This window comes from Diceros bicornis, chromosome 17 (genome assembly GCF_020826845.1).
Source record: "Diceros bicornis minor isolate mBicDic1 chromosome 17, mDicBic1.mat.cur, whole genome shotgun sequence".
Taxonomy (NCBI): Eukaryota; Metazoa; Chordata; class Mammalia; order Perissodactyla; family Rhinocerotidae; genus Diceros; species Diceros bicornis.
Window position 1 is genome coordinate 57763551 of NC_080756.1, and position 25451 is coordinate 57789001.

Sequence of the window (25451 nt, forward strand, 5' to 3'; positions counted from 1 at the left end):
ACCTTCAGCTCAGCAGCATTTTCACCTCCATTGGAGCCAACCCGGGTCTCAGGTCTCGGGGCTGCCATGCATCCCAGCCCCCCGCCCCCACCGCCCACACCAAGGTATGCCCCTGCGAAGGCCCTTAGGTGGAAGCGTTTGCACATGGTATCCCTGAGCCACACCAGACCTGTTCAGGAAGCCGAGGTGGGAAATTCAACAGTTTTTACCAGCCCACTGCCTGGATCATCAGTAGCTCAGCTGAAAATTTTAGATGGCTGGAACTTCAAACAAAATGTAATACCCCCATTTTTTTTCCCCAAAAAGTGCTTTGGAATAAAGAGACACATGGATCTAAGCCCTGACATTTAAAATGAGGCGAAATGAAGTGAAATAAAACATTAAAATAAAATAAAATTAAAATTAAAAATAAATAGAAAATTAAATTAAAAAATAAATAATAGAAAATTAAATTAAAATAAAATAAAAAGATGTAGCTAGTGGAAACCAGACAGTGGCCTGAAAAACATGAACTACCTTCTGCCCCCTTTTCCCATTGCCTTTTGCCTTCTCATTTTTGGGTCTGTAGGTCTTGGGTTGGGTGTGAGTGTCATGAGGGGTGGGAATGGCCTAATGGTTGGAGCTGATGTGTCCTGAGCTTGGGAAGAGAAGGGACTATGGTGGAAAACGATACAGAGGTAGCAGGAGAGAAGGAGCCTGAACACAACACACAGGCCAAAGAAAGTACCTGTAGCTCTGTGAACTTTTTAGCAAACAATTTGATGGACTGTGTCAGATTTGAGGAAGGCTGGCCAAAGCCAGAAGGGGCCAGGCAGAGGCCTGGGAGAGAGCCCTGTGGGAGGCTCTATGCAGGAAGTGAAATGACATCGATGGCAGTGGCAGCAGCTCTGCTGCAGTCCCAGAAGGGGCTGGTGCAGGCGCGGAGCTGCAGAGTGTGCAGTAGGGTAGGTGGGGGTACTGGGGGTACAGGTGGGTGGGAAGCTCATTAGTCAGACACCTGATTCAGCTTTTCCAAGGACAAGAGGCCAGAGCACCAAGACCACTGCCAGTGACCCAGTGAAGCCCCCTCTTGGAGGAGGCAGGAGGAGAGAGCAGTGGGGGCAAGCCAAGACACTGTAATGAAAGAGAGGTGCTTCTCTGCCCACCCATCACTTCTGGGGCAGCCACCCTCCTGGCAGGGCTCTCAGGTCAGTGTTCACCAGATGTTACTCTGAGGACCTCTGCCAAAGGCCTGTGCAGAATTGAGCCAACATGAGATGTCCTGGAGAAGCGAAGGCTCTGGAGAAAGTGTCAAGAGTGGTATACAAAAACTGATATGCAGAAGATGGTGACCAGCAATTTCCATCCTCATTGAAGTTAAACGGGAAGGAAGTGGGCTTAAGTTGCAGTGTGAAGGCAGTATCATGACTGGGGGATCCCAGATAAGGAAACAGAGGAGGCTGTGAAGACTTTGGACGTCTTTAATGATTTCACTCACCAAAATGGCTTGTGTGTTGTTCTGGTAGCAGGGAGATGGATAGATTGACCTTCTGGAATCCCTTCTAGCCCTGTATTCCTATATCCTTCCACAAGAAGTAGCCTCGGGAGCCCAGATGTGGTAGAATAAACAGCTGGACTCCCGACTTTTTTCAGTGGTCTGATTGGCTGAGTAATTTGACAGCTTAGTGGGCCTTGGCTTGTTTTCATCAAGGGTTTCAAGACTTGTCGCTTCTCCAGAAATCTGAGGTGAAGTGATGTTGCCGTGACTAAGTGGTGCAAAGAGCTTTGGAAGAGGGTCAGGTGGGACTGCAAATCTCACTGGAGGCTCTAGCCAATTGGCTCCAATAGGAACCTGGCAGATGTGAGCAGACAGACCTGGGCTGGCAGGGTGGACCTTGATTTTACAATGCGTTTACTCCATGAGGGGAGCAACCTGCCATAGTGATGGGAGGTCATCATGGCATCTCCCTGAGAGCTTCTATCTTGGAACCCTTTGTGCCGTCTCCATTGTACCTATACAACAAAGTGGACAGTCACAGCATGTTCTGTATGGGGAAAATGGAACTCATTCTGGAAAACAGGGAGGCTCCTTAGCTCCCCTGCTCTTGTTTCAGGATTCCCTCGTGTCATCTCAGTGCTAGGTTTTCAGCAGATAATAAATAGTTGTTGGGTGGATGTGTGGGTGGATGATCAAGATGAGTTGGTGGATGTTTGGATGGCATGGAGCAAAGGAAGGAAGGAGGGATGGACAATTGGATAGGTGGTGAGATAACTAACCATAGGTAGGTTCATTTCTCAGTGGGCCTCTTCTCTGCTGGGAGCAGAGCATATCTATGCCCCAGGCACGTTGCTAGCATGGCACTATCAATATCACTTCTGAGGAAAGTTTCTCAAATATAGTGCTTGTTACACAAGAACAAGGATTTTATTCTTTATCCTGAGGGTTCCTGGTCATCACTACCTTCAGATTATACTGGCTTTAGAACTTGTTGGGATGCAAATCAGATTGCTGTCTGGCTCAGTTTGATCATTGGCTGTAGATTGAGTTTCTCCAGAGAGGGAGAGCAGGGTCCATGGTGTGCCTCCTCCTCGTTCCTCCCTTGCTGATCAGCATGACCGTGTGTGTCTCTGTTGCTGTGCACTGCACACACATGCCCAGTGGGCTTGTTTGGGCCGGGGGAGATTTCTAGGCATGTCGCTCTGTATCTGTGTCTCTCTGCCTGCCTCTATCCCTCCCAATTTTGTATTCATCTTTCCATCTGTGTACACACATCTTTCAGACTTGCTCCTTCCCTTCCTTTCACCTGTCAGTCATTCCCAGTGCCACCAGGCTCCAGTGGGGTGCTGCATATTCTCCTGCATTCCCCGCAGTGACAATTGCTTCTGCCATCCATCAGATGGCACGTCTTTACCTCTCAGCTGTGAGGACTGTCCTTTCTGGGGCAACAAGCTCTCTCTTTCAGCTCCACGGCGTTTGTCCCCACATGCACTGGGCTCCCATCCTCCTCTCTCCTTCCTGGCATTCGGAGATGCTCCCAGCCTGTGGCTGTGCATGCTCAGCACCACCAGCCCATCAAGAAGGACAGGAGAGTGGAAGCAGTCAAGCGCAGTGGTGAAGGCAACCAACACAGGAGCCAGACAGCCCCGAGGTTGACTCCTGGCTCCATCATTTCCCAGCTGAGTGATCTGAGACAGCTCCCTTCACCTCTCTTCATCTGCTTTCTCATCTGTAAATGAGGCTCAACGCAACACCTGCCTCATAGGTTACTGTGAGATCAAATGAGCTAATATGCATAAAGTACCCAGCTTACAGCAAGCACTCAGTAATGTGAGCCACTGTCGTCATTATCGTGATGATGATGATGTTTCTGGCTGTCAATTTCACATCTGGGAACCTCTGTGTTTCCCACAAAGCCTCATTTCCACACGCCGACGTTAATGTCCCCGTTCTCTTGCAGTGAGAGCGATGTCAAGCAACTCTGGCTGCAGCTGAAGAAGGACGAACCTCATTTACTGTCCAACTTCGAGGATTTCCTGGCCAGAATCTTCTCCCAGCTCCAAGAAGCCCATGAGGAGAAGAATGAACTGGAGTGTGCCCTCAAAATGTAGGTACCCAGTCTCAGCCTCTGTCTCTACATATTGTGAAAAACAGAAACACTAAATGTGCTTTCTCCTATATCTTATATTCTGTGAGGCCTCCTTACCACTGTCTGCCAGAGTGGGGGCCGGGCCTTATGGCTATCATGATATATATATATATTTTTAAGCCCTCACTCACATTTAGCAGACTTTCACCATATGCTAGGCACTATTCTAAATACTTTCTATGCACTAGCTCATTTGGACTATTTATTGTTTATCCACATTTTACAGATAAGGAAATCGAGGTACTGAAAGATTATGTAACATGCCCCAGAATGCACAGCTTGTAAGTGGCAAAGTCAGGATTCAGAGGGAGATAGGCCAGCACCCGAGAGCAGTTGGCAAACCACTCTGCCTTCCTCTGGGCAGTACGGCCCCAGCATACTGGACCTACCCTCCAACCACAGACCAGCCTTTGATCCCACTGAATCTGCCCCCTCCTGACCACTCTCTCTCATCATGGTCTCACATCGCTCCTGCTGCCCTCTTTGTCCCCAGGGCCTCTGCAGATAATTAGTGATTTCTAGGATTCCTCCTTTGCTGGGAGGAGACAGGTCCGGGTAAGTTGAACGCCAACACCTGAAGAGGCTGCTTAGGAACGAACCGGAAACAGCCTGTGTGCCACAAATGCAGGGAGTGGGGAGGGGCAGCCTGGTGGATGTCCATCCTCTTGGGAGAATGACTGTGCCATTGGGGCGCTATGCTTGTCCACAGCCATCGAGTGTACATTACAGCAATAAGCTCTCAGCCATCAAGCGTACATTACAGCAATGAGCTCTCAGCCATCAAGCGTACACTACAGCAATGAGCTCTCAGCCATCAAGCGTACACTACAGCAATGAGCTTGCGTGTTGTGAAACTGGTGTAACTCAAGACAGTTCGTAATCCTGAAGGTGCCGCTGAAACCCAGGGCTGGGTTGGGTAGAGCTCGGAAGCATGCCAAAGTGGTCCTCCCCATGCCTCTGCCACACACTCTTGTCCCCGCCCCGAGATTCGAGATTCGTGCACATGCCATAGGAATCTTCAACAATTCACGGCCAGTCCACAGACCGCTTGCCTCAGGTGCGGACGCTTCCTGGCAAACTTCATGGTGCCAAGCACCGCCTCTAGGGGGTAGTGTTTCAGGGTCTGTGCTGACACCGCCTTAGAAGAAGCACTCAAGCCCCTAATTCATTTATTTATTTGTCTAACTTATTTATTTATTTTTTTGCATTTATTTTATTTTATTTTATTTTTATTGTGGTAACATTGGTTTATAACATTGTATAAATTTCAGGTGTACATCATTCTACTTCTATTTCTGCATAGATTACATCATGTTCACCACTCAAAGACTAATTACAATCCATCCCCAGACACATGTGCCTAATCATCCCTTTTGCCCTCCTCCCCCCACCTTCCCCTCTGGTAACCACCAGTCCAGTCTGTCTCTATGTGTTGGTTTGTTGTTGTTTTTATCTGCAAGCCCCTAATTTAAAAAGAGATCACCCTGTGTCTTACTGTATAGATCAACTGTCTACACATTACCCTGAGCTCCTTCGCATCTTGTGCCTCCCCCACATCTACTCTAACAATGACTTGTCAAGGTCCATTGGGTATACACCGGTCTAGAAAAAAGGACCTTTAGGACCCTGAGTTATGAGAAAGCTGTGGCCAAGTAGTGTGGGAGGGAACACAGTTTGAGTAGAGGATGGTAAAATGGTTCTGGGGAGGGGCTCCCAGGGCTCGGAGAAGGGAGGGGTGGGGGTGTACTTCTGTGTAGGCTTTAGCTATTAAGCTGTGAGTTTGAGACAGGTCTGAGTTTGAATCTTGGCTCTGCCTCTTACTAGCCAAGTCACTTAGGCCAAGTTACTTAACCTCTCTGAGTCTCAGCTTCCTTATCTGTAAGATCAAGATGCTACTAGTATCCATCTCATAGAGTTGTGAGGATTAAATATAATACATGTCAGCATTTGGAACAGGGCTGACACATAAGGATTCAATGAATGTTAAAAGAATAATAATTATATTTTAAATAAGTCTGTTTATCAGTCTTAGAGGATTTCCCTGGCTGAAGTGAGAGTTGAGCCTTGATATAATCAGAGGTGAAGTTTAAAAATCCCTTTATCCTTCCCGACAACGTGGTGTAGAGTCTTGCTACTCAAAGTGTGTCCATAGACCAGCAGCATCAGCACCATCTGAAACTTGTTAGGAATGCAGACTCTCGGTCCTCGCCCCCGCCCTACTGAATCTACATTTTAACAAGTATCCAGGGGCTTTGTGTGTGGATTTGAGAAGTGGGGGCTGGGGATCGGGAGCTCTGGGTTTCCCTCATGTGTGGCTCTCCCACCAGCTAGCTGTGTGACCTTGCTCACGTCTCTGGGCCTCTCTGAGCCTCGGTTTTCCCGTCTGTGAAATGAGGGGGCTGGATTAGTTTCTGACCCTCACTGCATCCCCACTCCCCTCTGATTTCAGCATTGATCACCCCGAGGAGCCACAGCAAAACTCAGGTGGCACCCCCAGAGAGGAGATCCTCTTGTTCCCTAAGGAGGGTGATTGCTGCCTGAACCAACAGTGATGACCCAGCTCACAGCCTGGGTTCTTCTCTGCAGGCCGCCACTCTGCCGGCCTGTACTCCTGCAGGGAGACAGCAGTGCTGCTGACTCGCTGGAGCCTCTGAGCCCTTACGTCCTTCTTCATGTGGCCTCTATTCATGCTTTTGCCCTAATTTAATGATGGCTCTAAAAGTTCTTGAGATGATAATCAAGGTCACTCTTGGCTGCATGTGCAAAACTAGCTCAGCCAGTGTTCCAGCCCTCCGTGCCCGTCCTCTGTCAATATCCCTGCCAGCTGCACCTGCCCTGGGGTCAGCTGCTGAAGGCACACTTGCACCGGGGAGCCCTGGTGGGATTGGAGATCACTGAGCTCTCTGGCCAGCCCCATTCCAGGGGTGTTCTCTGAGCACAGAGCCAGAGAACTGCAGGCTGTAGTGAGCAGAGTGCCGAAATAGGAGACAGGAGAAGCCCGAGTTCTTGCCCAGGCACTGCCACTGACCAGCTGTGTGACCTCCGGCAACTTGCATTACCTCTCTGTGCATCAGTTTTCTTATTGCCAACATGAGAGAATGGGATTGGTGTTTTCCAAACTTTCTGTGATTATGACTCACCAGAGTTGTAATTATGACTTATGGTTATGACTTTGCAACTCCCATGCACTTATATGAGTATATAACTGAAACAAAAGTTGCATGAAATGGTGCTCACCCTTATCACACATGACGTGCTCTGATCTTTTCTATTAGTGTCTCTTATTCTCTTCTCTTCTATTAAAAACACACAAAAAAATGTTGGTCACATCCTGCTTCTGGGTTATGACTGGACCAGATGATCTACAAGGGCCCTTGCAGCTCAGAAGTCAAACAAGAAACTGGAAACCCCAATGGGGTAGAGAATATTTCAATAGGATTCTTTACACATGACTCTGGGTGAGGGTGAGTGATTCTGGAACATCTTCTAGGAGAGGAGTTTGGAGTTAGGGCTTGTTTGTGGGAGGGGCATAGCCAGCGTTAGGAGGAAGAGAAGGGACAGTCAGGGGAATCCAGAGACCTGTCTGAGCGTCTCCCAGGCTCCTCCACAAGTTCGCTTTTCAGTGCAGGGTATAGCGCTTCAACTCCACCTGGAAAACGAGCGCCCGTCCCAGAGATGGGGACAAGAGCTCAAGTCATCGCCGCTGTGTCCACCCAGGGCTAGGCCCCCCGGGATACAATCCATGTGTTACTAGTAGCTCGCATTAACAAGCTTACTCTGTGCCAGGCTCTGAGTTAAGCAAATGGAACACAGCGTCCCCATCTTTGCGGAGTTTTTGATCACGCTGATGAAGCAGGGCTCGTACCCGTAAAAATGCTGCCATGAAGCCGGCCAGAAAATCCCCGTGCTGCTGAAACCTTAGACAGCATGGCCATTGGCAGCTTCGGCCTCTGCTTCCTTCTCCTTTTCTAAACCACACACCTGTTTCTTCTCCCACAGGGCCCGGAGAAAATGGACTGTTCTCAAGGGGAGTCTGGCCTCAACCAGGTCAGGCAGGATGCGGACCTCCTGTGCCCAGCTCCCCTGGCTGGGGGCTGGGCTGTGCCCCTCAGGGTTAGTTTTGCTGCAGTGAGTGAAGCAGGTCCCCCCCAGCTCCCTCTTCGGTTCCCCTCCCTTCTGGGAGGGAGGAGGATGCAGCTGGGTCAAGTGCTTGGGGAAAGCCCTTGATAGCTGATGTCAGGAGACCAGCCTCTGGGGCATCGTCAGAAATACCCTGGGGCCCTCCTTTCCTCGCTGACGTGGATTTTATTTTTTTTAACCTGCATATTGGGAATGGGGGAAGGAGGCAAGTCTGGGAGCATTCAATCTCCCACTCTCTTGTCTTTTGGGGCAGAAGTGGAGGAAATCTCAAATTTGACTCAGAATCCTGGGTACAATGTTTGACTGTTCTTTGTCCATTGGGAAGTAGCCACAGCCCCTTGGGGCAAGGTGGAGGACATGGTCAAATGCAGGAAACTTGGGCCAAAGCCCAGTTCCTCTGCTGAAGTTCAAGAGCAAAGTATGTTCCCTCTGGGACTCCACTTCTTTCCGAGGAGGTGTAGGGATAGAGTACCACTGCCCACTCTGCCCTGTGTCCACCATGCAGAAGCTCAGAGAACTTCACACTTTAGCATGAGATGTAGTTTGACATGGGGAAGAACTTCTGGCCATCAGAATTAGAAGTTCCTTTGCCACAGAAAGCATTCTCTCCAGTTACCTTTTTCTGGGAAAAAAGCTCAAGCTCTCCAGATGTGGAATGATGCTGTCTGGAGGCAGCAGGAGATTCGGACCTTTCACGGGAATCACTAGAGGACGCCGAGGCCCCACCCCAGGAGGACCCAATTCACTTGGTCTGGGGTGGGGGCTCTAAGTCTGCATTTATAAGGATTCAGACTTTTGACCAGAGTTGGAGTCTGCTGGATAAGTTGACCTGATTGGGTTTCTTATCAAGATTTAACCCCTGGGGAGGCTGCGGGTAAGGATGAGGCTGTGTCTGGGGAGCACTTTGAGCTCTTTGAAGAAAAGTACTTTCTAGGTCAAAGGCTGGGCACGAGCTGTGCTCTGCCTGCCCCAGCTCAATCCTCTGCAGCTCAGTAGCCTGGGGACGCCACCCAAGCTGCCTGTTTCGCATCATCAGTAGACCACACAGAGCCTGGACAAGCTTAGCAACACTCCCCACACCCTCGTTGGAATCAGCTTCTCGTCTGCTCAGTCTTTCCTTGTCCAGCAGTCAGGCCTCAGGCAGTTTCCTGGGAATGTGGAGGCTCTTGAATTGCAACCCCTGCCCAGCCACTATCCAGGCGCTTTCTGTCTCCAGTGATTTCCCTGGTCTCTGAGACTGTCCAGACCAGGAGGGAATGTGTCTGACCACCTGACAGGCAGCCCAACTGTGGTACGCGGTACTCCGACACAAGCCTGAGAATTGGTGTCTGTGATGTGGGGGGTGGGGTGTCATTGTTTCCTAGGCCTTGTCTCCAGGCGGGCAGCAAATAAAGCATCATATATATGGCAGGTGGCCCTTACATTCACTTGTGAAGGGCCTTAGCTATGTGGGTTTCGAATATTAGCTTGCTCCAGAATTACCAGAGAATCTTGATTAAAAGGTAGATTCGTCGGTCCCTCCCCCAGACAGTCTGAATCGGCATGTCCTAGGGAGGGCCCAGGAATGTGCATCTTAGCCCACATCCCAGGTGGTTCTGATGCTGACAGGCCACAGAGCACACTTTGAGAAATGCTGCTCTAGCCTGTTCTTCCAGAATCTATCAGCCTGCAAAAGGTACACCCCAGCGTGCCCTTCCAGTCTGTAATTTTGGTCCTGTTCCTAGAGTGAAGATTAGAAGTTCTCCGTGAGGGCTCCAGGTGATGAGGCTGTGCCTTAATCAGGCACATGTTCTTCGTTGGTGTATTATTATCTGCGGCAGAAGCACATTGTTAACACTGCCCTGGGAGCAAATTGGAAGGTGAGGACTGTTTGTGCTCTGTGTACACCATGGGCATGATTTGTAAACCTGACTAATGACAAACAGTTTGCTTTATAGAATGAGATAAAGCTGCAAAGTTAGTTTATACGAGGCAGCAGAATCTAATTAGGGAAAAACCATCCATCTTGAAAATCCAATTCATGATTTCACAGCCGTTGCAGAATTTTCTACAAACTCTCATTTTATTTTTTCCTTTCATTCAGCTCTGCTCTAATAGTGTGTGTGCGTGTATGCGTGCATGCGTGTGTGTAAGAGAGAGAGAAACAGCCAGCCAGACAGACAGACAGACAGAGACAGACAATTAGAGGGACCTAGAGAGACTGATTTCGGGGGAGCAAGAGAATCCTAAACAGGATTTTTCTAGTAAGGGCTTCTCTTTGCTGTGGGGAAACTGCAGCTGCCTGAAGAAGGTGGCAGGGGGCAGTGGCGCGTCTGAATCAGAGAACGGAGAACAGACCGTTCTCCTCCCAACCCCAAGGCTGGCTGAGGCTGAGCTTGCTTCCGTTTTCTTCTCTGGCAAATAGCAGACTCATCGAGACTTTGCCGGTCCAGGGTCTTCACTCTGTGATCAGTGCTTGGGGGGCAGAGTGGGGGAGACCTGGGAAAGGCAGTCAGGCCCCTCCCAAGATCTTGGCCCCTCTGGCCCTGGCAGTGCAGTCGGCCCCATTCCTTGCTCCAGTTCGTGTTCACTCCACAGTTGACAGACTCCAGATGGAATCTGGATCATTGACAATCCTAAACGCAAACACGTGGAGCTGTCAGTGGTAAAGCTTAGGATGCTTGGGAAGACAGTGTGATGCTGCGGATAGAGCAGGGGGCTGACAGTTGCAACCTGGTTCTCCCTCTGCTGTGACCCAGGGACCTGGGAGACCACAGACTGGTCACCTCTCTGCTTTGACCCTCATTTTCTTCACACACAAAACAAAGGGGTTGGGAATATATGAGCTTTTTAGGCTCACAGTCTATGATGAGGAGGGGGCATTCTTACTCTCTTCGCATCTGCCTTTCACCCGACTTTTCAAACCAGGAGACATTGATCAGACCACTGCCCATCAGCACAGAAACACGTGAAGTCAGAGTGATTCCTCTCCTAGGCCAGCGGCCATTTCTGAAGCTCTGCCTTGAGTTCAAGCTTCTGAAATTTATCTATAATGTAGAGAAATGCCGTTTGTTCTATTCAAGGTCATGACTACACCTTCATTTAGGAAGGAAGAAGCTACTTTTTTTTTGGAATGATTTCAGCACACCCCTGCCTAGAACCTAGAGGGTGAGCCAGTTGACTTTATGAAATGGATTCTGTTCCTAAGTGAAGGCAAAAGAGAGAAGGAACAGGAAATTATATTTTGACCAAGCGATATTGTATAGCAGGAAGGCCTTCGCCTGTGTGTCATTAGCTGGAACCCCAGTGTTATTGAGTATTGATGCTTTACTCCAGTGTGGTACCTTAACTCTCAGTGTGCAAAGCACTATGTGAAGGTTAATTAATTTTCACAGCCCCTGTGGGAGGCTGGTAAGGTAAGTTATTGCTAACTACATCTCACCTTCCAGTTCCCTGAAAATTGTCTGTAAAGGCCTCTCAAAACCTAAGCCTTATTCCTTCCGTCATATCTCATCCTTAGATCTCCAGTACCCCAATACCATACACACATGTGCATGTGCACACACACACACACGCACGTACTTATAGTCACCCTTTAGAGAGGGGGCATCTGTCACAGTCAGACACCCTGGGTGGCATTTCATCCTCTAAGCTGGCCCTGGGCTTTTCATCCTGGCTTTCAAAAGGACTCACTCTTTCAGATCCGTCACTGCCCTCATGGCATCCTCAGTATATAATTGTTGCTCCTTCTCCTCACTGTTGGAAATCTCCCTTTTCTGGACTCAGCCTCTCTTAACTTTGCCCCTGAGAACTCTCCATCCTCCCTCGACTGGCGCCGGCAGCTTCCTCCACTTGTCTCCAGTCAGGGCTCTGCGGTCACAGAAATACTGTCAGCCAGAGCCGGGGTGGGGTGGGGTCTACTGCATGGTTGAGGCTTCCTCTGCCTGTTCCTTTCCTCCATGCCACTTTAGCACTGGGCTTGGTGTTCTTAGATGCTAATCTCCTGGTGTGCAGAGACCATTCCATAAGTCTAAATTATTTTACCCAGAGTTTTGCTTTATAAAGGGTTTATCAATGCTCTTAAATGTTGGTGGTGATGTTAGGGATCTCTCTTTCCACATTTAGTCTTCTCTATGGAGCCATCCAGGTTGTGTCCTTCCCTGTGTCCCTCTATGCCCTAATGCTTCCCCATTCCTGCCCACATCTTCATACCACATACACCAAGTTGCCACATGATTCCCATTCGGTTTCTACTTGCCCTTTCCTGAAATCTGAAGGAATTATGGAGCAACAACTCTCAACATGGAGTCCACAGACCTCTGGAGAATTGGAGAACTCATTTCATTAGAATTTATTAACTGCAGTCTATCTGCTACCTGTGCTAGACACTTCCACAGGCGTTATATTGTTTAATCCTCACAACTTCTTTCTAAGGTAGATATTACCATCTGATTTTCCTGAGCAGAAGACCTCAGTTTCACTGAAGTAATGTGACTTGTCCAAAGCCAGAAAGCTTGTAAAGTCAGAACCAGTATTTGAGCCAAGACCTTCTAACTCTGGATCTAATGAACTCTGAGCCAACCATAGCTGTCAGCAGGAGGGTTATGACTTAGACTACCCTGGAATATACTAGAGGAACTATCCAGCCATCATAGTGAAAGAGAAAGAAGGAGAGATTAAATATTAGTGCCCATGACTATTGCTTATTCTGGCTGGCTCCTTCACACATTTGTCCCTCTGTCTTACTGAAAACTCATGTCTCTTACCCTCCTTTCTCTCTTATCTACCTCTTCTCTGTCTTGTCCTCCCCCTGTAGCTCAAAATGACTAGGCACAGAGAGCAGAGAATGAAATAATTATATAAACACTGCCCTGGGCACTGGAGTGTTTTCAGAATGGCTAATAGAAGATAGAGTGAATATTTATGCCCATGTTATTAATTAATAGCTCAGAGAACTCTATTATAGCTTATTACACTTCTCTTGTTCAACATTTTTTTCCGTGGCATAAATAAAGGGAGATAAGGGGAAATACTTTGTAGCAATAAAACAAAGTCCATCCATAAAGAAGATACAGCAGATATAAACCTTTGTGCACCAAATAACATAGCAGCAAAATACATAAGGCAGAAACTTTCAAAAAAACAAAGAAAATTTGATTGAAAAAACAAGACTTTAGAAGACTTTTAGAAGATTTAAACAAACTTATCTTAGATTTGACATATTAGTCAGGCAAAGAGTACGTTAAGTATATAAAGTATTTGAAACCATCAGCCAGCAAGCTTAATTTAAGAGATGAATGTAGAGTTGTGTGCCCTGCAATACAATACACATTCTTCTCATAGAAGTTACGCAAAAATTAATAATGTTCTTGGTTACAAAGCAAAGGTTAATTGAGTCCAAAAAGTAAATATCTTACCAGTATATTCTCTTACTATAATATAATAAACTAGAAACCAATACTTGGCATATTTTTAAAAACACTCTTCTAAAGAAGTTTCAGGTATATTAAATTGTCAAAACCAACATTATAGATTATTTAGCTTACATTATGATTGAAAATTGAAAATATCAACAAAACTTGGAAGGTCATTGAGTACACTGAGCAACTAGTTGGGATCCATTAAGATAGTAACAGGCTGGAAAGATGGACTAAATCTAACAAACACAAAATCTAATGGGATTACATTTGAGATCTTGCCAAAATCCAAAAAGCCAATGGCAGAAGCACAAGATGGGAGAGAGATGATTCAGTAGTACCATCTTTAAAACAAAAACAATCACATAGCCATAAGGTTTAGAGGTTTTAGTTGATGAATGGGTTCAGCATTCATCAGCTATGATGTAGCTTCCAAGAAAAGTTAGTCTGATCTTAGGCTGTGTGAATAGATATGGAGCATCTAGAACAAGAGAGGCAATAGTCCAGCTCTAATCTGCACTGATCAGACTTCATACACTGGGCATTTAGTTTGGGGCTCCATAGCTTGAGAAAGCTAAATTAGAGCCCATTCAGAGAGGAGTAAAGGAAATGGTGAAAGGATTCTTTATAAGAAAAAAAAAAGAAAAGAATCCATGTGAGACATGGATGGAGGAAGTGAAGAGGCATGACCTGAACCCAAGGCTACTCCTTGAAGTCTTAATGCTGTTTTTAAATACATGAAGGGTTTTCGTGCAGAGGATAGATAAGGTCATAAAAAGACATATTTCTATGAGCCAGATTATTCCAAAGATGAAAGAGCTGCGTAGAGATCCAGCAAGTTCTCCATCACTCACTGCAGGTATTCTGACCTAGTTTGGGTAAATACTTGGTGGTGATATTGTGACAAGGATTTTAACACCGGAAAAATAGGTGATTGGATCAGACAAACCTTCCATCCCTGAAGTTCTTCAATTCCTCTAGAATATGGTATTCCCCTGATATGGTCCATGGGCTTCTGAGTTTGGTATCCAAAGTCTTAAATTGATTTCTTACAGATTTTCAGTGTTAACATTTTGAGCACAGGCCCTGTGGGTGACATAAATGTCTGAGTTTCTAATCTAGTTGTGACAACACAAACCCAAATGAAACAGTTGTTCAGGATTTTAAAATTAAGTGTTCAAATAAAGACATATGGTATCCTAAGAGTTCAGAGAAGGTGGTCAGCGAGGATTGGAATAGACGGGGAAATTCTCATAGAGAAGACTTCAAAGTCCATGTTTGTGTGCATCAGGCAATAGGAGTGGTTTTAGAAATTGTGGCAACAAAGATGTATATAATAAGCAAACATAATCGGTTGCTTCTTTCCTTTGATGGCAGAATATGGTGTGCCCGGCTGGAACACCACACACCACATGCGCAGATCTTTTGAGAGTGTTTCTCGCCATTGTTGCTCTCACAGCCACTGCGCAGCTCCCTGGAGACACCGGCTTTTGGCTCTGCAGCTCCTGTTCACACACAGCCTGCATCTCTAATGGATTGGTCTGAAGGGAGTTTTTATTAACTAAGCTTTCCGTTCTTCATCTTCCTGATTGCCTCTGACCCGTTCCAAACCCAGCAACCCTTTTATCCTCGAAACTAAGAGCCTCCTTCCCTTGACGAATGTGGTCCTTGCCCTCTGCAGCCCATGATAATAATTACAATAATAAATAATCTCTTACATTTATTTAGGGCTCTGCAGTTCCAAATGCTTTTCACACTGTCTCTCTTGTCTGTTCATCATGACAGTGCTGGGAGGAACATAGGGCAGGGACTACCCTGGGATGTGAGGAGGTCAGAGCACTTACCCAAGGTCATGTGGGGGAAATGAGCTGGTTCTAGGATCAGAACCCAGGTCTTCTGATCCCTGAGCTGGCTTAGTGACATGAATGGTGTGAACAGCATCATAATGCTCCCCATTTTGGGGACTTGTGTGTTCAGACCTAGGCTGGTCATGAGTCAGTCAGTCAGTCCCTCTGGGGCTCATCCTTTCAAATCATTCAAGCCTGGGCAATCTCCTGGGAGGCCAGCTTTCTTCAAAAGCATTTCCAAAGGCTTGGTTCCATGTATGAGTCTGGTTGGGCCCAGCATCATTGATGGCCATCTGGAATCCCAGGGCTTCTTTGCAATGGACCCCGCCTTTGTGACTGAGGGCTGGGAGTAGGCACCTTTCAGAAGCTACGTCGGCCTTCCCTCCGTTTGTTGTTTTTAGCAATTTGCAAAATTACTTACTTCGTGACTAGCAAACTGACATGTGAGCATGAAAAACATAGAGTTTATTTTAATTCAATCAAGTAAAACTTAGAGCAAAGTTAACATAACACATTTAATGATAGTATAGAATTAATGCTCTGCATGCTTATTAGGCATAAATGGTAAACAGCTTATATGAATGACTGTAATTGGTATTGCTTTAACAGAGCCAAATCAATTTTTAAGTTTCTCTCATCTCACTTTATTAATTCTCCAGTATTTATATAGTTGGAATTGCTGTCTAAAGTTTTCCTTGATGCTATTTGCCTTTTATTATCTGAATTTCTTCAAGCACAGGAAGATAATTCCAGGGACCAAAAGAAGACCATATTGCTTTCTGAAATTTCCTTCAAACCATATTTATATCTGTCCCTGAGGTGTCCCTATTCAACAGCAGGTGCCTTTGCTCCTTATTTCTCTCCAAGATTTTCTTGTAATTATTATGGGTTAGCTCAGAACAAAAGTAACAATCCAAAACATCTGTCGTTTACCAAGAAGAGATTCCTTACTCTTAGCCAAAAAGACATTTGTTACACCTGGGATGCCAAACACGTTAGTAAACACAGGCCTCCAGCTCGTGGAAGTCTTGGGGAGCTGTCACCTTTTGCTGAGCACACTCTGGGGCCATTGCTCTCCTTGTTCAAAGTCAGGTTTCTGGTCTTGTGGGGTATGGCCAAGAAAGGGAGCTCAGAGGCTGGTGCTCTGATAGGAGTGACCTTGATCATGGAGATTCATACTAGTTCCTTTGTCTGGGTCAGTTTTGTGGTTTCTATAGAACTGAAAAGTCGCCAGTCAAAATGGCTCTTTAGTCATTGCTCAGTCTGTGCATGTGGTGTAAATGTTCCCCCAGCAGGTAGCAGGTGAGGAAGGGGCAGCGTGGGCTGTGGTGCAGCCTCAGGCAGCAGGGAAGGCCTGTCACTGGATTGGAGTCCCAAGTGGACATAGGGACATGGGCAGGTAGGGGTTAAAATGATAGAAGGCTCGGGAGAATAAATTAAATAAATAAATATTCAGAAATCTCTCCAGTACCTCTTAGAACTGAGAACCAGGGCTATTTCCTCAATTATTAAAGTCTTACTTCAATAAAGGGCAGAGGGGGCTTGCCACCGTTTGAGTTTAGAATGACAAGTGCCAAAATTTGCAGTATGTGTGTGTATGTTACATGTTCAAAACAGACCTTGAGAGCCATGATGTCAGCCTGTTTGCTGGGGCCCAGAGTTCCCTTCACAGGAGAGAAAGAGGACAAGGAGTCAGGGGCTGAGAGGGTCTCTCCCTGCAGGTCAGAGGAAAGCTATAAAAACGCAGTCCCCTGGGAGTGTGAGCTTTGGTGTGACAACTTCCAGGCTCAGCTCAGATGTTAATACCTGACCCTTCCTGTTTGAATTGGGGGAAGTATTCAAAGGAGGATCTGTTCCTGGGAAAGAAGGAGGAACAACCCCAGGGATGACCTACAAACCTTGTCCCCATAGCCACATTTGTCTTCGTCTCTGTGTAGGAGCAGAGTGCCCAGGTACTTACTTCCTGTCCTGTGGGGCTCTTTGGAGGAGGAGAGGATGCTGAGGGAGGGGATGAGGACATCTCATTGCCACCACCAGCCTTTAACCAGCCTCGCCCTTCTCATACTGTCTGCCTTTGGCCCTGTGCCTGAGATGGCATGAACGCTTGGGCAGGTATGGCCCCCTTCCTTTGTAGGGGGTGGTGGTCGTGGTTGTCATCATCATGGAATCTTTTGAGATCTTACAGATCTTATGAGAAATGTGGATCACACAAACTTAAGCATACAATGTGAGGAGAGCCCTCTGATAGTGCAGTTCAGACAATGCTGATGTAACCAGGTAGAGAGAAAGCGTCCACAGTGGGAAAGAGATAAACCAAGAACCCAAACAGGAAAGCCCACACACACAACTGTGTGCTGTCTACGAGCATGGGAACCAGCAGGCAGTAGGGAGGGTGAGTAGATAGAGTACAGAATAAAGCGGAGTAAAGGATGATAGAACCAGGGAAGCTTCGCTGAGGAGTATGTGGATCGTCTGGTAGTGATGGCCGGGAGGCAGGAGGAGGAGAGGCCACCTGGAAACTTCCAGCAGCCAGAGAAGGTCCTGATGGGTCAGCTCATCCTGAGGAGCTGATCCTGCGGGTTTGACTGACCTGACCCACGCAGTCACCCCACTGCCCACAGCTCCAGATGGGGCTCTGGTGCCCAGGCTTCACGACTTGCCGCTATGGGATAAAGAAAGTTCGGCATAGACCTCATCAGACTCTCCTTTTGCTATCTCTGCAGGAAAATTGCTGCTTATGATGAAGAAATCCAGCATCTCTATGAGGAGATGGAGCAACAAATCAAAAGTGAGAAGGAGCAGTTTCTCCTGAAAGTAAGAGTCACCCCGGGGCGTGGCTCTGAGGGGCAGCTTGAAGTACCACCTCCTCTGACTACCTCCTCAATGTGAGACTGCAGTGCCCCCACCCATGGCACTACTGGTTCCTTCTGTCTCTGCTTTATTTATTGTTTTCAAGGCATTCGTCACCTTCAAACATGGCCTATAATCTACTTGTGTATTTTTGTCGACTGTGGTCTGTCTCCTCCTGCTATCATGTGAGCTCCACGACTGCAGGGATCTTTATCTTCTACTTGGGAATGTATCCTCCACACCTCGACCAGGCCTGGGACATAATGGGCACTCAACAAATACTTGTTAAATTAATGAAGGAATGAACAGGTGAACAAACGAATGAATGGAAGGACGAAGGTGCCTGCTTACCAGTTAGAGCAGCCTGAAGACTGGGTCTGACATTGGCTGGTCCCTAGACTATATGGCAGGCCCACCCGAATGCCCAGCCTATTCCCCTCCATGTCCAGCAGCTCCCCAAGGGGACCATCGTTGGAGTCTATGTTCCCCTCCTTTCCCCTTAGACACCCAAGAAAATCAAATCGCACCTTCTCAGATACCATGGGAGAAAATTTTAAACTCATGTCCCTTGTTCCTAGTCTGGCACTTACTTAGCCTCCTACCAAGCCTAGCTGTTTGTCTTGAGAGGTCAGAACTGGTGAAATCCCCTCCTTTACCAAGCTAAGCAGGGTCCTTTGGGGAGTATATCCATAAAACAAAGCTACAAGAAACTATTATCCATTTTTAGATTATCCACTTGATGGGTTCTCAGCAGAAAAGTCTTTGATCTTGAATGGTGGCTTCCTGTCTTAGTCGGTTCAGGCTGCTATAACAAAAACACCATAAACTGGATAGCTTTTAAACAAGAGACGTTTATTTCTCACAGTTCTGGAGGCTGGAAGTCCGAGATCATGGCACCACCATGCTCGGGTTCTGGTGAGAGCCCTATTCCTGGTTGCAAGCTGCCGGCTTCTCTTGGTATCCTCACATGGTGGAACGGGGCAAGCCAGCTCTCTGGGGTCTCTTTTATAAGGGCACTAATCACCTCCCAACAGCCCCACCTCCTAACACCATCACCTTTGGCATTGGGATTTCAACAAATGAATTTTGGGGGACGTAGAGGGGGTACCCTGCTGCTCAGCACTGAGCCTGGGCTGCAGGCACAACCCCCTCTCTCCTCCTTAATGCAGGTTGGGTGAACCAATGTTTAATTTTATGCTACTTCAGATTATCTACACCACAGCTTCATTTATTATCATAGATGTCATTCAAACTGAGAAGGGTTCGGAATGCTTTCCAGAAAAAGCCAGTTATGTTCCCAGTGAGAGCCCTCTGGAAGCTTGTTAGTATTTCCACACCTCCCCCCCATTCTTTTAGAGTTTTAAAACATTGTAGCTCTCCTCTGCCCTTCAGCATCATTGAATGAGGATCCCGCAGAGAGAACTCACATGCTCCTCACCTAACAGACCTCAAAGTAATTTCCTGAGAACAGAAGACGTTTTTGTCCTGCAGGGGAAAGGAGAGCCACTCCCTTTACCCCAAATGACCTACCGCACAGAGGGGCGGAGCTCTGGGGCATTTAGTCCCCTCTGCCGGGCCATGACCACAAGTCAAAGGTCCAAGCTAAAGAAAGAAGCATGCTTCCAGAAGCAAAAGGTGGGCCAAGGCCTGGGATTTGGGAGTGGGAAGAGGTCAGAAGAGAAAATTTAAGGAGAAATTAGTATCATGTAAGGTGATCTGACCACACTGCTGCACCCTTCAGCTACCGTCTTCCGCTCCCTCCTTCTCCCTTCTCATTACCAAATGCCTTTTAAGCTCAGTGCTAGCCTTCTGCTTTTTGCATAAACATGGAAACCGGTAAGATGTGTTTGGCATGCTACTAAGGCTTTGGATACACAAGCATTTGCCTGGCCGCAGCGTGAGGCCAGTGGCATTGCAGTTTATGACAGCATGGCAAAGGCTGGACGTTCTGGCTGGGGGTTTGGATTCTGGCTCTACATTTAGCAGTTTGTTGACCATGAGGGGAATACTTCATCACTTGCACACTCCAGCTCCAGGATAATAGACCCGCTCTGTGCTCTGTGCTGGCAGGGGCAATAAGACAGTCCGCTGGCCCAAGGTGGGGATGCAGCATCTGCGTGGGAATTGTGGAGCTGCTCGCCTCCCAGCACTGTTCACGGGCACCTACTCCGTGAGCGGCAGCCAAGCTGAATGAAGCGGGTTCCCTGGTAACAAAAGCTGGGAGCAGGAACCTCCTGGTCCAGTCCTGCCTCTGCCGTTGCCTGTGATTGACGTGAGGACAATCACAGGCTCTCCCTGAGCTCCATTTACCTGCTTGAAAATGGGCAGAGGAACCAGGTGGAGTCTACAGATGATGAGCCCGGGAAGTATCCTGAGCCTTTGAATAGAGGTGTCCAGAGGCCTTTGCCCTGAGAGCAGCTGTGTTCCCCGCTCTGCTGCTGCTGTCACCCCGTGCCTACTAGCCGGGACACAGCTGCCTCTAGTGCAGCCTCTCACGGCTCCTTGGGAAGGGGGAACCCCAGGGGGCTCCTGTAGTGAGTTATGTGATGGTTGTAATGGTGTCTTCTCTTCCTGCATGTGGCACCTCTGTTCTGCCTTCAGGCAAGTGGAGAGCGGCAGGCGGCATGGATATTTTTGTTTCTATTCTGTGAACAAAGATACAATGATGTAGAAGAATGAAGCAAGTCAGGTGGGCAAGGCCAGGGCTGGAACCCGAGTGTCCTGACGCCCAGTGCAGGGCCCTTACACCAGATCAGGCTCTGTTGGGAGTATCAGGCATCCTAACAGCCCACACACTTTCTTCTCTATCCCGCAACCAGGTCCCTTCACACCTGCATCATCAGGGCCTCTGCATCCCTGAGTGGGGCTGCCCAGTTCTGGGGCAGGAGGGGAGGGGCTGTTGAGCATGGGGGCAGAGACATCATGAGGAGCAGGGCCTGGGACGCCTCAGTCACGGTGGAAAACAGTGAGGGCCTAGACCCTCGAGAGGAAGAAGTGATGCCCCTGTGTTTCCAGAGTGAGGGCAGTTTAAGAGATTGAATCGCAGTGCCCAACATGGAACAGAATATCCAAGTTACGTCCAGAATATTCCACCCCATAATTTACAGATGAAGAGACTGAGGCCTGAGATTCGAACTCATGCCCCTGTCTGTTCTCCCTGTTCAGTATTCCCCCTCTAGCTGACCCTGCTACTTTATCAAGGGGCCCGCACGGTCATCAGTCATGATGACCAAGTTGCACAGAGCCCAAACGGACGGGCTCTGCTGCTGAGCTGGTTCAAGGTGGGAAAACATCTCCATCCTAGGAGCATTTGGGCCTCACGTGTCCCTCTTTCTGGATCGGCAGGACACGGAGCGGTTTCAGGCCCGCAGTCAGGAACTGGAACAGAAGCTGTTATCTAAGGAGCAGGAGCTGGAGCAGCTCATCCAGAAGCAGAAATGGGTACGCTTGTCAGTGAGTTCAGAGTGCCTGGCTCTCACTCCATCCTCTGCTCTGGCTCTTGCCCATTTTCCCTGCCACTTTTTGTGTGTGTGTATGTGAGGAAGACTAACGCTGAGCTAACATCCAATGCCAATCTTCCTCTTTTTGCTGAGGAAGACTGGCCCTGAGCTAACATCCATGCCCATCTTCCTCTACTTTATATGGGACGCCACCACAGCATGGCCTGACAAGCGGTGCATCAGTCCGTGCCCGGGATCCGAACCTGCGAACCCCGGGCGGCTGAAGCGGAGCGTGCGCACTTAATCGCTGTGCCACAGGCCGGCGCCCTCCCTGCCATTCACTTTTAAGGACACCTTTTCTTTTTTTTTTAACTCTGAAAACCATTTAGCTGTACAAAAGATAGCATTTGAAATCACAGATGATCCTAAGATAAAGCCTTTACTTTTCCAGTGCCAGGTGTTTAACCTGGAAAAGTTGCCAAGAATTCTCCCTTGAGATATCTGCAAACATTGTGGTATAATTATTCCCAGGAGCCACCAGAGTGCCAAAACGTTAATTTGTTTGCTGCATCCTGTATAAGATATGAGGAGGATGCTGAGGTACAAGGGATGTGGTCTCTGATACTTTGGGGGAGGCTGCAGACAGTGATGTCTCCTCGCCAGGATGGCCGTGGATGCCTCCAGTCAGAAGAGGAGACTCTTCAAGATCAATTTGTCCGTCCCCTGTCTTCCCATTTGCCCGGACAAGGTTGGTCAGCCTCCTTTGCGTCTGTTCCTTCACCCTGCAGAATGGATGCAGACACTAGACGCTCCTCTGATGCACCTGAGCCCCCAGGAGGCAAGCTGGGTGGTGCACGGTGCAGGGCAGTGTCCACCCACCATGGCTGGAACAGCTGGCTAATGACCCCAGGAGAGTGATTACTGAGGCAAACCTCATGCTCGCAGCCTCCTCTCCAAGCAGGGGCTGGTCGGGGAGAGAGGCCAGGGCATCACATGGCCTCTTGTTTTGTTTTGTCTGGTGCTGGAAGGAATCCATCCCTGGACAGGCCCAGACACATTGCTTCCGTTTGAATAGAGAGGGCTATTTTTAGCGACACATTTATCTGTGCCTGAAGACACCCGTGCTAGGGCTAGAGACTGTTCCACTTCTGCTAGTTCCCAGCCTCTGGGTTTTGGTTTCTTTCTTCCTGCAGCAAGATGCTTTCAACTCCCACAACTGCCATCTGCCTTCCCAGACCCCCTTCCATAGTGGAACCTTGCTTCTCCTCCTCTTTCTCCTCCCCACTGTTATGCATTAAGTTCTTACCGATTAGATATATTCCTCAAATGAATGACCGCCACTCAATTTAATTACTGCACGCTTGCCTGATTACTCAGGAGCCTCTTGAGACTCACACAAAATTTCTTGTTGTTGCTTCCTCCTCCCCTTACTGACCACATTCATTAAACTAAATTTATTATGACATATTTGCCTTGGTTTGATTCCTCCTCTGGTGAGAGGGTTGGAAGCTCTGCAAAGCATAATCATCAGCCAAGAAAAGCTGAAGTTATAAAAATGCAGGGTTTTCAGGTGCTTGAGGGACATGAGAAAAAGGTATGTTTGGTTTGACCTGTTTTAGCTATTTCCCAAGAATTTCGCGGGTTTCTGGCTACCATAAAAACCTTCTCTAGATTAAAAGAATTGACTTATTCAGCTGAGAAAAGAAAAAGGAAGAAATGGATTTACTATCAGTATTTGAAATTGGGAAGGATGGGTTTATGAAGAACGCCACTTAGCTGTTCTCCATCTCCATCAGGGCTAAAGAAAAGAAATTGGTTTAAATGACAACTTGAGGGATTTAGGTTAGATCTCAAGACCATTGAGGAGATGACCATTGATGAGACCATTAATGAGATGATGGTGATGATGATAATCAGCTCCCCCTGGACTGTTTAGTAGCCCTGTGGAGACAGGGGAGAGACAAGATGTGCTCTGGAACGCCTTCCTGCCTCCAGAAGTGTATATGTGTGAATTAAGGAGCAGGACAAAGCCTATTGAGGCTTGAGAGCAGTGAGGGGTAGCAGTGACGGTTCCTGCCCACCAGGTGGAGAAAGCAGGGTGAGGCCCGGGTGGACCAGCCTCTGATGATGGTGGTTGCTCATCATTCCCCTCTTCTCACCCTTCCTTCCAGCTGGAAGGCCAGTGCACAGCCCTGCATAATGACAAGCATGAAACCAAGGCTGAGAATACCAAGCTGAAACTCACGAACCAGGAGCTGGCCCAGGAGCTGGAGAGGACCTCTCGGGAGCTGCAGGATGCCCAGCAGCAGTTGGAAAGCCTCCAGCAAGAGGCCTGCAAACTCCACCAGGAGAAGGAGATGTGAGTCTGGCCTTCGCATATCCCTATCGCTGCTCTCCAACTCCATCCCCTGCTGTGAGCATATGATCTCCCCTCTCCCAGACCCCGTTTCCTTGCCTGTAAAATGGGGATAGGGGCTCTTTGCTCCCTGAGATCTCTTCTAGGATTCTGAGCCTAGTAAGCAGACCTGCACTGTGCCACACATTACCTAGGACTGACAAGCAATATACAGCCCTGTTCTCAGAAAATTTATTATGCGATTAGAAAGACATGTTATCCACCCAACACATATAATGCTGAGTGAGCGGACAGACCATATGTGCCTGTCGGAGTTCAGAGACTTGGCGACCAGGGTGGATGGGAGTGAAGCAGGCAGACTTGCAAGGTCAGTGTATAATCTGACGGGCATGTGACAGTGCCCGGGAGTCTTCACTCCAGCTCTGCCCATCTTTTTTTCCACCAGTGTTTCTCTGTATGGGGAGGGGAACCCCACCTCTCTCAGGGCCTGGTTTGCTAATAAACTGCTTTTGGTGTCCAGCCATCGGGTTCAGCTTGCTAGGCAGAGGCACAGTGAGGAAGATTCAAGGGTGGGGCTGTACCTTCTGGCAGAGTCACTGCAGAATCAGTCATTGATCTTGTCTTGGGAGTGTCATGTTTGGAGAGCAAATGCACTCCAAGGCCCAGGGAGAGGAATCTCACTTGTTTATGTGTTTGTTCATTTCTCCATAGACTCATTTACTTATTCATCTGACAAACATTTATTGACATTATCCTCTGTGCCAGGTGCTGTGGTGGGCATTCGACATATCTCGCTGGTGTCGATAATTCAACATTATCTCATTGACCTTTCCAGCATCCTGATGTGGCAGGTGCTATTATTATCAACTCTAATCTGTGGCGGAGGAAACTGAGGTTCAGAGGTTTTAAGTAACTGTCCCAAGATGCTAAGTGCTAGACACATCTTGCTGACTCCCGCCAGTGAATATTGAGCCAGCCAGAAAATATTTACACAGGAGTAGGACTGGCCATGGTTCACTCACTCATTTGTTCATGCACTCTTTCATTCATTCATTCATTCTGCATTATGTAATTGTGTGTGTGGTCCTGTGCAAAGTAGTACAGAAAGTCTGATTTCAGAGAAAAGGGCAGTATTACTTACCAATGCCTGATGTTTTACATATGTTAACTCTCCTCATTCAAAAGTGAAGGCCCTCACTCTGACTGTTGGCAAAATGTCGGTCCCTCAGCCTGAATCCAGTTGTTCTGCATCTCGCTCCTGTGTGGTGTCCTCTACTTTCTGGGACAATTGTCAAGGGTGAGAGGGAGGAAATGGGTTTGGATTTGGAGTTTTACCTTAGTAAGACATTAAAATTAGTTAAAAATATATACATCCAGTTAAAAATATATACATTCCCAAGTAGCTGACTTAAAACCCCTCCATTCCGATTCTTGGAGGACCAGTGGAAGGACAGGGTATTTCATTGTAAACGAGCAGAATCAGTTCCTCCTCATTGAGCGCAGGTCAACAAGGCACAGGCATTTAACTCTACCAACAGAATTAAGGATTCAGGCTCTTAAAATTCAATCAAGTTCTAAAAGCAGCAAACATCTGAAGGCACAAGCATTAGAACAGTAAATGGAAAGAAGCACCCAGTGCTGGAGCAGCGTCGCATCTCAGCATGAGGATTAAAATCTTTCTGAAGGCTTATCTTAATTAACCAAGCCTGAGACACAATCTCTAGAGGTTGGGAATTGAAAAAGAGGGAGGGAGGGGTGGGAGGGAGAGAGAAATTATTCCAGAACCTTCACGACTT

The 25451-nt window shown here is 47.7% G+C and overlaps 1 protein-coding gene across 4 annotated transcripts in view; it reads left to right on the forward strand.

The window, feature by feature from the left end:
* CRACR2A (calcium release activated channel regulator 2A) overlaps positions 1-25451 on the forward strand; it is a 123819-nt gene that overhangs the window by 63882 nt on the left and 34486 nt on the right. For all 4 annotated transcript variants that reach the window (XM_058559033.1, XM_058559032.1, XM_058559034.1 and 1 more), the window contains 4 exons: positions 3438-3584; positions 17733-17823; positions 21205-21300; positions 23471-23658. In XM_058559033.1, the coding sequence (XP_058415016.1) occupies positions 3438-3584; positions 17733-17823; positions 21205-21300; positions 23471-23658 (522 nt within the window). The remainder of the gene's footprint in view (positions 1-3437; positions 3585-17732; positions 17824-21204; positions 21301-23470; positions 23659-25451) is intronic.